Below are 16375 nucleotides of genomic sequence, written 5' to 3' on the forward strand. Positions count from 1 at the left end.
AGTTTTTGGAAAAATAAAAAAATACGTGTATCTTTTAGCATTGAGTTCTTTCAAACCAAACAATAAAAAGTAGTACTCAAAAATATGAAATGTTGTCAATTGACAATCAGCACGGGAAGCATGGTCGCGCGATAGACGATAAAATAGCAGGCCATTCCTATCGCACTATTTGTAAGTGCGATAGGGACGGCCTGATATTTTTATCGTCTATCGCGCGACCATGCTTCCCGTGCAGGGCACAAGTTTGACATTTAGGCACAATTATATACCAGGGGGCCGATTTTTGACTCTCGAGACTGCACGATTTCGCCGACCGAGACTGCACGATGTGGCACACAATCAAAGTTCCTGTAATTCCATTCGTACCATTTCATTCCAGACTCGAGCCTCTCGAGCCAAGTTTCAGGGAGCTGAAATGCTAGAAAGATTCAGGGGGTTTTCGGTTATTACCTGTTCCAGAGCTCTCCAAATGTCTGCGTCCGTGTACTTGTCGAACGGATCCATGTTGTAGCGCAGGCTAGCCGAGAACAACACCGGCTCTTGAGGAATTATTGCAATCTTGGATCTCAGCTCCTGTTCATAAAAATATAGCTTATGTTATGCCATAAAAAATAGACTGTATTAGCATAGTCGACATAAAATAGTACATTACGATACAAGTGAGAAAAACACGAAGTTCGAAACGAACGGCGATAAATTAAAACACGGCCGAAGGGAGTGTTTTAAATCGTCAGAAGTTACAAATTGCCTTTTCGCACGTATATCTTACGACGTTTTTCAGTACAGATGGAGATGGCCCTCCGAACCTTTCGACCTGATAAGAAATGAACCATTTCTCACAATAGTGCGTAAAAAAACACCATATGTAATGTACTGTCAAATAAATTATGTCGAACACAATATCCTAAAAAATAAAATACCTAATTACTTTATATTTTGTGAATTTTCATCCAGAATGACTCTCAAACGAATTTAAAATGGTTGAATTCGTGAAGTTTTGATTATTTTTAAAATTGAGGAAAGTTTTGTGGCATTTTCCCTTTAGGCCGTTTTCACATTATCCGATCCGATATCGGATGTCGGAAGGATTTCAATAGAAAAAATCCAAGATGGCGCCTGTAATGTAGGTATGGGATATCGGTCCGACATCCGATATCGGATCGGATAATGTGAAAACGGCCTTAGGGCCCAATAGTTTACCACAGAGTAGTAACTTGTAATAGAGGCTAGACTAGTATGTGGAGTAGTGACCTTGAGAGCGATGGAGCCAGTGTCCACGTCGTCGATGTAGACGTTGCCGTCGATGGGCGCCAGGCGGAACAGCGCCGATATCAGCGACGACTTGCCCGCGCCCGTGCGGCCCACTACGCCCACCTACGAACAATACAACTCTAGATATAAGGTAGGCTATTGGAAAATACTAGGTCAGGGTACCTAGCAGTGGCGGCTGGGGAAAATTTCTGCGAAGCAACACTGAGCAAAAAGAAACCTACCTTAACATTAGGTACTTTACTAGTAATCAATTTTTGGCAAGCCGGTGGGAATCGGCTTGTATGGATCAGCCGCTGCAGGTGCCTAGCCAACGTCACAATCGCAAGCTAAACTGACGTAGCGTCGACGATTGTCATTTCGGCTTAGCCGGCAGTCAACTAGGGTGTGAATCAACTCATGTTATCCGAAGCAATTCATCAGTCCCACTAATTCAAATCTTGAGCGGTATTCCTGCTAATCCTGCTTCAATTCAGTCACGTGGACAGTTGGGCACCGCTAATATTAGCATTTTCGTTATGGGCTAGTTGCCTATACTTAAAATAAAATATTTTATGCAGTGCACTAAATAAAGCACCACATAATTAGAAGAAAAATATAGACAGTCGTTATTTTTAAACATAATTTCTATTTAATAAGTCAAAGAGAAAGATATAAAGTAAATGAGTTCACCGTGACGTCACTCCTCAGTATTTCATAGTAATTCCATATTAGCAAATCGTTTTGATAGTTCATAAAAAGAAACTGATTTGACTAGTAGGAAACTAGCCTATTGACTTAACGAACCAATGAAGTACCATGGGTCCAAAAATACCAGGCAAAATAGCATTTGAGTAGTAGTATAAGAATTGATTAAGGCCCCCAGTGCCAGTGGCTGGAATTGAACCAGCATCAACACGGTCGAATTTTCCCCTCAAATATGCAATTTGTTAGGTAACTGAATATAATTTAATTTGTGGACTGTACTGTCTGAGGTTATTCCACATTTGTGTTTAAGTTATCAGCGATCCAAGTACTTAGACAACGTACCTTCCAGCCGCTCTCAATAGTGATGTTGAGGTTTTTGAGTACCGGCTCCGCTTCCTTGTCGTAGCGTAGGTACAGGTCCTTGAAGACGAGCTTCGCGCGCTGCGGCCAGCCCGACGGGGGCGAGGGGCCGGCTATTTCCTATAATATCAATATACAATACAATTCATTTATTCATGATAAACATGTATTACAAATAATACAATACAAAAAACATTTAATTATTACACAATATAAAATTGTCGTTTACCACCAAATGGGCCTCAGCGTAATGCCATCCATACAGTCAGTGGTCAAAATTGCGGAATGTTCGATACAAACTTACACTTCCCATTTTAGGGAAGTGGGGGGTTAGAAAGAGTCAGAAAGCAACCTATGTCACTGTCCATCCCTTCAAATATCCCCACTTAAAAAACCACGTCAATTCGTCGCTCCGTTTTGCCGTGAAAGACGGACAAACCAACAGACACACACATTTTCCCATTTATAATATTAGTATGGATTGCAAACCGTATGCATAAGTGTCCTCGCTCCTTGACAATTTCAATTAACGCCTCTCGATGTTCAATGAGACCCTAGTGGCATAAACTTAACATTGCATGATTTTAATTTTCACAATTAAACTAATTTATCTATGTCTTGTTTTGTGGGTTTTCAAATGCCTATAAGAACTACAATTTTATAACATAGTATAATAAAGTGTACTATCGTATGTAATAAAGAGTAATATTATATATTTATTGACAAATCGGGCACTCATCGGTGTTTAGCACTTGCGCTTTCGCCCTCGAGTCAATGGGCATTTTCAGAAATTGGGACCCAAAATTGGTTACAGTTGTTAACAAAAATTAACTCGATGTCAGTTTTGTGACGAATTTTCGTGCATGCATGAAATGTCAATAAAAATATTGTTTTTGTGTTATTCACATAAACTATAAGCAATAATCTACATTTAGAACATGAAAAAAAATTGGTTTTTAGACGGATTTTATTCTTAATTTGTCGTCACAAAACTGTCACTAATTTAGTGTCACAAAACTGTCAATAATGAAATTGCACTCGATGTATAGGCTCGCGCGCGAGAACGCAAATTATACTAAGCTAGTAAGTAAGTAACTACATACCAGTAGGCCTAGCACATGATGGCCGCGAGATAGATAACACGTCTTCTTCTAACTGTATTAATGACATAAGGACGGGTAGTCTATCTCGCGGCGACATACTATCACGGCAGTCATATGCTAACCCTGCTGGCTGATCGCAAGACCGACGCAACCGGCCTTCGTCTCTAGTCTTAGCCACGATACAACAGATGTAGGACATACCTCTTGCGGCAGCGACGTGTACTGCGTGACGCGCTCCACGCTCGTCATCTGCGATATCACCTCCGTGATCTGCTTCACGCCGTATTGCACCATGTTTACCAAGATGAGCCCCTGGCTGATCGCCAGTCCGACGTCGCCGGCTTTTGTCTCTTTTGAGTCTAAAATATGACACAATAGTTAGTGAAAGTTTAAGGTAAAATTTAAGACGTTCTCTTGTTTTCACCTTTATCACTTTCGGTATCCATCAATAGACCCCCGAATTACCGTAACTCATATATATTGATGTCAGCGATGTCATCGACATAATGTTTGCATGATTACGAACAAATACGAACGTAGTAATAAGCGCCTAACTAAAATAAGTAAGCAATCAGTCGTAATTATAAAATTTCAAGCCTATATACTCACTACTGAGGAACAGGAACGTGTAAGCGACTACCACCACATAGCTCGCAGAGATGAGAGACAGCCAAATGGAGAACGCCGTGTTTGTCACTAACGTCAAGTACCTGGAATGGACGATGGAAATAATGAGGGGTCGTGAATATCGTGCGCTAACTCGAATGGGGGTATGACGGACTGAGATCGTTAGAATAAAATAAATATTTGCCAAAATACGATTATAATTCAAAGCTACTTGTGAGAATACCGGGCTACGAGTCACTCCGTCTACTCAATGAATGTTTGTATTAAATAGTCAACCAGTTACAATGTTAGGCCACTCTAGAACCCTGTCGTATTGACAGTGTTTTATTTGCTATAGAAATCAGTTTGAGTTTTACTGTGAAAGGGTTCTACAGTGGCAGTATGGCCACTCCCGCTCCCCGCTGAAAGTGCAGCCCACCCCCTCTCGGTTACCTCACAGTTACCGCCTGTCAAAAACGCGAACAGTCGACCTGTCATATTTCACTCATACGAGCATAGTACGCGTTTACCTACACGAGCTTAGACTGTGTGCTAGGAACGCGCCTCTTTCATATGGGTTCCCTCTATGTGGCATAACTTTATTTGTCCGAAACGCTTTTGTCATAACAGATTTGGCATAATCGATTTTTGCCGAACGTTAATGTAGCATAAACATTGTTTGGTATAATTCACGATATTTCGAATATTATTTTGTCCGAAACTATATTTGGCCTACTATTATTGAGGCCGAGTGTCATTAGGAAGAAATTGGATGAGCATAAATATTTTTGGCATACATCCCATTATCCGAAACTTATTTCGCATACATTTTTCGTTAAGCAGAAATGCGCTTTTAGGGAAAAATAGTTACACGAGGTTAGAATTGCGAACTCTACAGATACTCACTGCTCCATAAAAGTGGGTTAGGTTAGGTTAGAGCTGCGACTATTACAGAAAAGCACCGCTAGGGAAAAGTGGGTTAGGTTAGGTTAGAACTGCGACCACAACAAACACGCACCGCTAGGGAAAAATGGGTTAGGTTAGGTTAGAACTGCGACCTCAACAGAAAAGCACCGCTAGGGAAAAATGGGTTAGGTTAGGTTAGAACTGCGACTACAACAGAAAAGCACCGCTAGGAAAAAGTGGATTAGGTTAGGTTACAACTGCGACCACAACAAAAACGCACTGCTAGGTAAAAGTGAAACCCACACACCAAAATAAATTCGGCAAAACATTAAATCGGAACACTAACTTTATGCACATAAAATTTATGCGTAAAAATGATTCGGAGCACCAAATTTATGTACAAAGAATATTCGGTCAAATCACAATCTGCCTAAAGAGATTATGCTAAACTTGACTATGCCAAAGCAGTTTATGCACAAAGCCAATTATGACTAAATCGATTATGCACAATAGAATTATTCATAAAAAAATTATGCCACAACAGGGTGAACCTTTTCATATATTTGATCGCCGGTGTCCGACGTGTGACAGTGGCCTAGGATTCAGATTGGTTGACTGTACGCGTAGACACTGACCAGGCAGCCGTGTGCACGTCCTGCTTGTCGTCGAAGTGGCGCTGCAGCATGGGCTGCGCGCCGCACGCGCGCACCGTCGTCAGCCCCGCCATGCTGGCCGACACATGCGAGAACACCGGGCTGCGGGTCACTCCTTCCACTCTGGAAAATATCACGAGTTTCATTCTTGCATAGATACCGACAAAAAGCGGGAATTTAAAAAGATTGTGTAAAGAGTTTACCAAATAACAAATCTACCGACAAGTATATTTTAAGAACACTCTTCATACATTTAACGACATGTTTCGATCCATTTTCAAGGATTTTTTAGAGACGAGTGAAGGCGGAATCGTTACTCTCTGTAAAAGATCCTCGAAAATGGATCGAAGAATCCAATAATCAATTAAGAATGTCAGGCGTTAAATATTTTGACTCGATGTAAACGTGAATAACCCGCTTAAAATATTCTTTATATGGCCAAGTCTCACAGGACCTTTATAAGTTGAGTGTGTTTTAGTATACATATTACAACTGCTAAATGTTTTAATTTTATGTTTTCCTGGTGCCTCTGATGAGCAAACCGTACCGTTTGATCGCTTGCGCCGTGTTGAGGTAGATGATAGTAATGGTCCACATGAGCGCGCCGCACACGAGGGTCGTCAGCAACATGAACGGGTTCACGATCGCCACCATCACCAGGATACCAATCATCACCATCATTATCTGCCAACAGACATCAACCAGAATTAAGAATCATTCTTACTCCCAAACTGTTTTAAATATCAAAAGAGATAGAGTGTAGATACCTATGCTCGCGAGTTCTGTTACTTGAACTTGGCTTAGATCGTCTAAATCAATAACATGACTTTGATAATATATTTTTATTATAATGATTTTCCGCAAAGTAACATCTGATTTGTGTATGATTCCATCGATTAGATTAGATAGATCGTGACATTCCCGATGTTATATATGTCAAATGTAACTTCTCATGCAGTGATAAATATGAGACAAGGCAGGCGTCCGTCCGTTATTTGTTTTTTCTACTCCCGTACTGTTATTCGTGAGTTACAAGGTCGTGCATAGAACTTTAAAACCCTACATAAAAGATGTCAGGACAAGTCTATCTAGTCTATACTCTGAAAACATTTAGTAGCAGTAGCACGATATAGCTGTTAAAGTTCAGTAAATACATTGCTACCAACTTAACAAATCAATTCGCAGAGTTGAGACTCCTTCGTTTTCTGCTGCGTTCATTGGCGACGCGTCGAATCGCATTCAAATGTATGAGAACTCGATTCAACTCGGCTCGATTCGTCTTAGTGGCCAGGCTTCAAAGAACCATACCATAGATAGTTTTATTTTCATGTTTGCACTCAAACTGCAAAATGGTAGGCGGTCCACTAGATAACTAAGATGACTGAAAGTAGGTATTTGTTGAATTTATAATTTTCTTTCAAAATAAGTGTTTGGTCGTAGAAAAAGTATTGTATGCAACGGTGTTTAACTGAGTCAAAAAATGCTCGTGGCGTCTTTATTAACAATTTTCGGCTTCGCCTCAAATTGTTACCCACGCCACTCACCTTTTTTGACCTCTTTTAACCACCAGTTGCATAAAATACTATTGTCAAATCATGTTTATAATATGTGGTACAGATGTAGTGCGAAAATAGTTTCCTTCGTATTTTCCCGGAAATGTTCGTATTTGTCATGTTAGTTCAGTCAGTGTCAGTACATCTTGTACTGAGACTGACTGAAATAGCATGACACTTTCGTACGTTTCCGTAACAATGCGAAGGCAAATCTTTTCGCACTAAATCTGTAATAAAACCAAACTGGGGAACCGATTTTAAAGCAAATTCGTAATTTTAAAAGATGTGATATGGGATAAAAATCTTAGATCGATAGTGCCGATTTATTGAAATCTTATCAGTAATCAGTCAATCTTCACGAGCGGTTCGCGTGCAATCAACCTTGGGATATCTCAACCTCTCGAGACCATATTACTTATATCTCAGTGACATAGAATACCTCTTTTAGATTTACACAACGAAAAACTGTTACAAACTGTCTCATGATGTAGTTGCATTTTTCCTAGAAATTGCAATATCCATACAGCTGGCGATAATACGTTATCGTGCTTGCCCGCCAGATAAGAAAATTATGAAGATAGCGAAGTCTTTGTCAGACATCAAGACTATATGTATACAAGGATTTTGAACTCTTCTTTTATATGACATTAGTCACCTTTAGAAAAACAATTTTCTGCGATCATTGCCGCAAAGTAGGTAAATTTGCTAATAATGTTGATATCATTCAGATTAAATAAATCATATCACTTTATTGCGACTAATTTTACTGTCACAGACTGTTGCATATTTATTTTGAGGACCCTAATATCCTACATATTCTTCCAAGCCTAAGCTAACATAAATTGGTAAATATTTTTCACATATGAGGAATGTGTTTTCAAAAGGACTTATTTCTATAAGTCAACAGAGGTTATTTTTATCTGTCTTCCTAGAGAAATAAACCTTGTTGATTTATAGAAATAAGTCCTTTTGAAAAGACACTCCTCATATGATTCTCATGAAGTAAAATATTACACCTTATTGTTTACTTACCTACAATGCAGAAGTAGTGCGAAAAGGGTTTCCTTCGTATTTTTCCGGAAACATTCGTATTTGTCATGCTAGTTCAGTCAATGTCAGAACATCTTGTACTGAGACTGACTGAAATAGACACGTTCGTACGTTTCCGTAACAATACGAAGGCAAATCTTTTCGCACTACTTCTGTACAATCCTGAGATTGGGCAGATTAAGCCCCTCAAGAAAAGCGTCGGATTAATTATTAAATTAATCCAAAAAAGTTTTAAAACCCCGTTTTCTTAATAGGCTCAAAAAGAGAAGTAAACCGGAAATCAGTATAGGCTGAATGCGATTAAATATCATTATTTTACCGATGTTTCATTTGGTTATGTGTAGGGATCGGAAATTCGGGAGCTTCTATACCTAAACTTCGACCTCAGTCTTTTGTTTTGCGTGATGTTGACTAGTATGGAGGCGGACTCAATTTGGTTTTACTAATAAATTTCCCGGGACTTCCCGTAATTTGAATAACAGCCATAGAAATGTGTTTAAAGCAATAAAAGGGTGTAACGAAATAAAACTGGAAATTTTAAATGAAAGAATCGGGTTAAAATGGTTTGGTAGCTGTGCTTTCTGACATACATTAATGAGGAGGTCTTTAATTAGCTTATTTCTACATTTTCTCGTTGCCACTGTAGTTAGATAGATAACATTAAGGAATCTAACACGCATTATAGAAAGTTTGATGATATACACACATGGAATGCATACATTAATAGTACAAAACAGGATTTTCAAATAATACATATAAATATCAGGAGCCTGAGAAAAAACTTCGAACAACTACAATGCCTACTAAAAAACTGTAAAAATGTAATAGATATTATTATATTAAGTGAAGTGAACATCAAAAAGGAAGAATTATATATGTACAATATGGAAGGATATAACATGCAGTCGCGCACCCGGGAAAATAGAAGAGGAGGAGGGCTATTAATCTATACCAATAGTGAATTGAAAATAGAAGAAGTAAACAAATATGGACAGGCGTCGGAAATTCTTCATATAATAATAAATAGCCACAAGAGGCCAATCCACGTATTGGCTATATATCGACCGCCGAGTAATAATATTCAGAATTTCATACATGAATTACATGAGATTACTAGTAAAATTGCACTCGCTGAGAGCCTAGTTATCATAGGAGATATCAACATAAATTTGATGACAAACAATAATATTACGGATATTTACAAAAACACCTTGTGTGAACGAGGCCTCGAGAGTGTTATCAATGAGTGCACACGAGAGGAGATAAGAGACGGACAGCTGGTGACGTCGTGCCTCGACCATGTGTGGGTGCGCGCCGGCGCAGGCTCGGGGATGCGCGCCGCAGCCGCACACATGCTCACGTGTAAGATAGCGGACCACTACCTGGTAGGCGTTAGCTTATCTGCGGAGACTGATGGACCGCGCGCGCATTGTCAACAAAACAGGGAAGTGCAAGTGATTAACAATATATTAGTTAAAGAAGAATTGCAAAAAATAGACTGGTTAGATATATATAGCATTGACTGTCCTAAAGCTATGTACGATAAGCTATATTCTACTTTCAGCAGCATATACTCTAAGGCAAAAACCACGAAAATGCTTAAACCCAATAGAAAAACGCAACCGTGGATAAACTCTAATTTGATTAATATGATATCGCGCAGAGATATGTTGTTTAGAAGATGGAAATCGAGTCCTAAAAATGTTACTTATAGATTAGAATATACTAGATTTAGAAACGTGACAAATAAATGTATATATTGGGCGAAGCAAAACTATAAACAAAATCAAATTAAAAATTGTGAGAATGATCTAAGAAAGCTTTGGGCAACAATTAATGGTTGGTTAGGAAATTGTAAACTAAGTCTGGACGATGTGATTATTAAATATCTGGGAAGGAACGAGTCAGTAGAGGCCATCTGCACAAACTTCGCAAAAACATTTACACTGGAAATACAAAATTTAAAACATAAATGTAACATAAGCTTTTTAAATCGAGAGAATTATGTAAAATACAGCGATGTATCTTTTCGGTATCAAAAAGTGTCAGACGCAGAAATAGAAAAAATAATAGATAGGTTAAGTATTAGAAAAGCCCCAGGAATGGATGGAATAAGATGTCAGGACATAAAGTTTATTAAAGCAAGCATAAGTCCGGTTTTGGCCAAGTTTGTAAATGGATGCGCGGCGGCTGGCACCTACCCGGATAGGTTAAAAAAAGCAATAATTAGACCAATATACAAGCAAGGAAACCACTTAGATTATACTAATTACAGACCAGTAGCTATATTGTCAGTAGTTAATAAAATAGTCGAAAAAGTTATTACAACGCAAATTAGTAATTATTTAGAAAAAAATAACATTATATCGGATAGTCAGCACGGATTCCGTCGAGGGCGCAGCACCTCAACTGCTCTGGCCCAATTTACAGACGAGGTAAATGACCATTTAAATAATAAAAAGTATGTAGTTGCCATATACATAGACTTCAAAAAAGCATTCGATACTCTGGGCCACGAACAGCTCATTCTTGCCATGCAGGAATGTGGTGTTCGTGGTCCCGTGATCGAATGGATAAGAGCGTACTTACGTAACAGAACAATAACAACTCTTATCAATGGGCAGAGCGGCGAGGAGGCGAGCGTGGTGTACGGGGTTCCGACCGGCTCGGTGTTCGGTCCATTAGGATATATAATGCATGTTAATAGCATGGTTAACGTAGTTCAAAATGGCTCAACATATATGTATGCTGACGATACATGTCTAGTGTATGCCGATAGGGACATTCAAAATATGGTTAAAAATATACAGGTGGATTTTACAAATATTATTAAATGGTCACACGACAATGGTATAATTCTTAATATAGACAAAACTAAATGTATGATAATTAAATCGCCATATCTACAGGAACCATGCGAAAATGTTAATATCATAGGGCATACATACGACTGTCTACATAATAGCCAAAAATACTGTAATTGTAGTAGTATACAAGTAGTGGATAGATATAAATATTTAGGCTTGACTATAGATACTAAATTTAATTGGGGTATACATATAGAAATAGTGTGTAATAAACTGAGAACGGTACTGGCAAAATTGATAAGTTTGAAAAACGTAGTGAGTAGAAAGTTAATGCGCATCCTGTATCACTCGCTGGCCGAGTCGGTAATTACCTACGGATTAATTGCTTATGGACGCACTTTTAAAAGTTATCTTGATAAAATTTGCAATCTCCAGATTAGAATAGTAAAAAATGTATTAATAAATAAAAAAACTAAAAACGAGTGTAATAAAAATTATAGACGACTGTTTAAAGAATTAAAAATATTGCCAGTGCATGAGAAGGTTAGTTATATACTCTGTATGGATGATTACGGACAGGACAATTTCAAAACGCGTAGACTACCCTTACGTAAACTTAGAATAACAACGCAAAAAACATACCTGGAGCATAATGCCAACAATTACTACGGCCAAAGAACGCGTAAGTATATCATTCCCAAAATACATAACCAGTTAGGCCCCACCGTAGAGGAATGTAATAGTAAGCAATCTTTTAAAAAAAACTGCATGATAAACTATTAGAGTTATATGATAGTAATATTTGTAACAATTAGTAAGTAAATCTTAGAACAAATTAATTTATCCTCATAGAAAATAAATTCAGTAATAAATGGCTGCGTAACTACGATACCGCGTACCGGGACGCGATGTGATTAGAGTGCAAACTCGCACACGTAAAGAACGGGCCGAGCCGCGGCGGTGTAGTGGGTGCGCAGCAATGTCCGCTTATAGTTAGGTAGTATGTAAGTTATTTAGTTAAGTGCGTAGAATAAGAAATATACGATATACGAGCGCTATATCCGCCAACAAACTGTCCTCAGTTTGGCGGAATTGTTTCCTGTAAAATAGTTGTAAGTTTCTTGTTATAAATAAATTATAAAAAAAAAAAAAAAGATGTAGCAGTGTTATTTTATGTGGTCTTCTTTAAAAATTTCAAAAAAAAAGTAAAATAATTATATATAAACACGTGCGACCAGGGGCCCGTTTCTCGAAAGGTACAAGCTTTGTATATGCTTGTATTACAAGTGCGCGAACTGTCAAATCTTATGGGTTGTCATGGAAACACACTTGTAATACAAGGCTTGTACCTTTCGAGAAACGGGCCCCTGTTATTGACTTTAAATATGCTTAATAATATAAGGAGTACGCTCTTCGAGGTTTTCTATAACTGTGTTGACAGTTGCAAACATGAGGTTGGCGTTACCTGTATGCTATCGAGGTACATCCTCGGCAAGATCTCGTCGACGACGCCCATGTCCTTGGAGAACCGGTTGAGTATGCGGCCCGAGGGGTTGGTGTCGAAGAAGCGCATCGTGGCCGCCAGGATGTTGCCGAAGATCTGGTTGTGCAGCCGGATCGAGCTCCGCATGCACACCCACAGGAATAATATCGATCTACGACAAAACGTGTAATGTAATACGAGTATAAGTTCTACAGTTGATTTTTTTTTTTATTTATATCTTGTTTTTTTAGAATTCGAAATTTGGTGAACAAAGAAGCAGACGTCGTCAACCTATTTTCTTAGGACAAATCACAGAATTATAGTGAAGCCAGAATGAGTAGTTAGGTCAAAAAGTGTGTCCACATGAGAAGGCATTGTTTGGGCTGGTGCCCCTCTCGCACTTTATACTGACAATGTCAACATTATTCAGTGACGTCATCACTCTCATAAATTGGGGATACCAGTAAATTTTCAAAGTTACTACCAAATCTACTAATATCCAATTGAAGGTATTTTTTAATTATACAAATCTTTGATTTATTGGCATCAAAATAATTACATTATAATTATTTGCCAATTCTTTAAAATATATCGAAACCGTAGTTTGAATATAACACTAAAAATAATATAAGAAGTTATAAAGTCAGGTAATATACAGATAAAAATACTACTACTATGGTAACCTCATTAACACCAGCCCAAACAATGCCCTCTCATGTGGACCGTTTTCGCTAGTCTGATACGATCACCTTTCTGTCTCAGTGATAAGGTTCAATTTAGTATGGCAAAACATGTGATTGAGCTCTTCCCCTGTAAAGGACTTTGGGACAAATATTAGATGTTAAGAATTTTAACCAGAACGAGATCATAAAAAGTCAATATTAGTTATTTTTAGTTTTTTTTTATTGCACCCGTAGGTATATATCAACCGCATCATTTGATTATTTGCAAAGCAAATTGGAGTGGTTATTTATTTATTTATTCGAGAAACTAACATTCAGAAGACTACGTGACGGTGTTTTTGCAAGCTACTTGGGCCTGCCTCTGGCTGATCCATTGCAGTAATCACAGTCGAATGCCACCTAACACACAGCACGAAATAGAATATTAATAATAAAGTAATACAATAAGTGCCCGTATCATAAAATTCTATACGTTAATACAAAAAATAACGTACCTAATATGTATAAATAAATAAATAAATAGCATTGACAACATTGACAGCTCATAAAATGAACCGATAGTTCCAAAATAAATGTCTGCTTCTTTAGGTTATTTAATATGCAACCTTTCCAGAACTAAATTAGGTTATTTTAAATAATACAGATTAAAACAAATGAGTATATTAGGGGAAGTTTGAAAGTTGCGCCTATAACGGAAAAGATGAGGAGTGGCAGGTTGGCGTGGTACGGTCATGTAATGAGGAGGGATGAGTGTCATATAGGCAAAAGAATGTTGGAGATGAATGTTGATGGATGGAGAGGGAGGGGTAAACCCAAACAACAATGGATGGATTGTGTGAAAGAGGACATGAGAAAGAAAGATGTGAGTGTTGAGATGACGAAAGATAGGGGAGAATGGAAGAGGAAGACATATAAGACTCCACATACGTGGGATAAGGGTAGATTAAAACAAATACTTTCAAATTAAATTATTATATGATATACATATAGCTATATTATAAGAAAATTAAAGTAAAGTTTCAAATGTATCTGCCAAACTGCAATTGTTTTTAGGTTTCCGTACCCAAAGGATAAGACTGATGTTCGGCCGTCCGCCTGTCTGTCTGTCTTTCTTTAAATCACCAGGCTATATCTCATGATTATACTGGCCTCTCGAACAACATGTATTGAGAATCGTTACAAATAATATTTCGTCACTTAAATATGTGTGGAAAGAATAACATTATTGTGACGTAGTAAGTATCTTTTTTTTATATCATACGAATTGTCAAATCTAACATTTAATTGCAATGTAAGGTTAGATTTGACAAACTTTCGCATCACCGTGATTAGAATTCTTATCTACAACGAGTTACAAAGTCAATATTAAATAATTGCCACATAGGTGCGTCACGGAGCTTATTTAAGTAAAATCGCTGTCAATAGACATTGTCAACAATGTAAACAAACCATTATATAAAATATCAATATTTTAGCACAATTTTATTATTTTAAAGGTTGAGGATCATAATGTGATATGAATTGAATAAATAACACATGGATTTAGCCAGTATCAGATGAGTTAGAATGGAAGTTAAAGACATTTTGACTACAAGGTTTGTTTACGTTGTTCACAAGTTCTATTGACGGCGACTTTAGGTACCAACTTGCCTTGCAAATAAGATAACGTATGTATTTGTTACAATAATTATTCCATTCTGTTTTTGCAGTACAAATGAAGTATCGTTATCAAAAACCTATGTAAATATTAGCAAAGGAACGCGTCATCGGAACTGACAATTACAGTATCATGGTTTGCGAATTGCTAACTGGGGTATTCAGGAGATAACTGAGGCAGTAACATTATCATTTGCAATGTTTGTTTTTAAGTGTGGTATATTTAGATAGGTCGTATAACTGTCTGAGTATCTGCTACGACTATATAAACTATCTATACACTGTGTACATACTTACATACTACTTTACCGATGATCAAATTAGTTTGTTAGGAACTTCGTATTATCAACAGTAAGGTGCTAATGCCCATTTACAGTTTATATTTTGTATACATATACAATTGTGGTCTCGATATTTACCTGCCGGTAGTAAGTACTATGCAGCCAAAAATACCAATAGCCCATATGTAAATATAAAAGGTCGATTCTTCTAGAGTCATCGGCGACTGTTGCGGATTTGAAGTATTGGTAAATAGTTGTGGATCTGAGACGTTGCTGAGGCTGGCGGGAGTCGAAGTGTTGTTTAAGTCCAAGGTTGAGGAATTAGAGGCAATGCTGCTTTGGTTCCTTTCTATCTCCACAATGTTAGCCTCGACGTTGTTCATCCTGAAAAGATAACATTAGATCAAATCCTGAACTTTAATTACATATCAACTGAACTTGAACTTTGGCACACTTGAGTGGGTTGGTGACGTTGGTATGGTTATCTGAAATTTTGTTTTGACCTATATGTATGTGTAATTGTGTACTTAATATTGAACTTGGCTCTCTTGTCACATTATAGTTTTTGATGGCATTTAATTTCATAAAGACTAGGCGTGATTGTACTTTTCATGTAAATGATGAGTTAGCAACTAACGTGATCCTTATGAATGTGGATGTATAGATTTTTTATTCATGATGTCGTGATTTCATACTAGAATATGCTGAATATGTATGGTTAAATCTGACAAATCTGCTAGTCATTGTGAATGACAAGATCGCGTGCGGGTGATGTTTTAGGCGCGAACTTTATCAAGAAACATAAGTGGAGAATCATCGGACGGCACCCAGTAATGACATCAGACAGCTAAAGTGAAAAAGATAAGCCCAATGATAGCAGAGCCCGATAAAGTATTTCAGTTTGCCTATCTCGTAGACATTGTTTCTACTTTGTCATCAACACGTGGTCATTTGTTTGAAACTATGGAAGTAAGTATTACTTATGGTATTCAATAACGAACAATTTTCGATTAAGTACTTCGGTAACTAAATATGTGCACCGAAATAAGCAGTATAATGATGACTAATGGCTGGCATTGTCTGATACGGGTTAAAGTATCTTAAATCTAAGTTACCTAATCAAAAACAAATCATCGCTGTTTTCTCCGAATAAACATCAAACTGTAGGTTTTGTAGGTCATGGCAAAACGGCGTCATTGAGAAAATGTTACATAGATGATTAATGATTATAATAAGTGATTTTCTTTGAAACAAGAATTAATAAATCAGTTTTAATGT

The 16375-nt window shown here is 37.6% G+C and overlaps 1 protein-coding gene across 1 annotated transcript in view; it reads right to left on the reverse strand.

Annotated features, from left to right (window-relative positions):
* Nucleotides 1-16375, reverse strand: part of LOC125241976 (ATP-binding cassette subfamily C member 4-like) — a 79170-nt gene that overhangs the window by 4813 nt on the left and 57982 nt on the right. The window contains exons 14-22 of the mRNA XM_048150696.1: nucleotides 15236-15481; nucleotides 12460-12649; nucleotides 6132-6268; nucleotides 5567-5707; nucleotides 4029-4129; nucleotides 3621-3778; nucleotides 2299-2436; nucleotides 1252-1374; nucleotides 451-573 (exon numbers count right to left, since the gene is read on the reverse strand). Coding sequence (XP_048006653.1) covers nucleotides 451-573; nucleotides 1252-1374; nucleotides 2299-2436; nucleotides 3621-3778; nucleotides 4029-4129; nucleotides 5567-5707; nucleotides 6132-6268; nucleotides 12460-12649; nucleotides 15236-15481 — 1357 coding nt within the window. The remainder of the gene's footprint in view (nucleotides 1-450; nucleotides 574-1251; nucleotides 1375-2298; nucleotides 2437-3620; nucleotides 3779-4028; nucleotides 4130-5566; nucleotides 5708-6131; nucleotides 6269-12459; nucleotides 12650-15235; nucleotides 15482-16375) is intronic.

This window comes from Leguminivora glycinivorella, chromosome Z, assembly GCF_023078275.1.
Source record: "Leguminivora glycinivorella isolate SPB_JAAS2020 chromosome Z, LegGlyc_1.1, whole genome shotgun sequence".
Classification (NCBI taxonomy): Eukaryota; Metazoa; Arthropoda; class Insecta; order Lepidoptera; family Tortricidae; genus Leguminivora; species Leguminivora glycinivorella.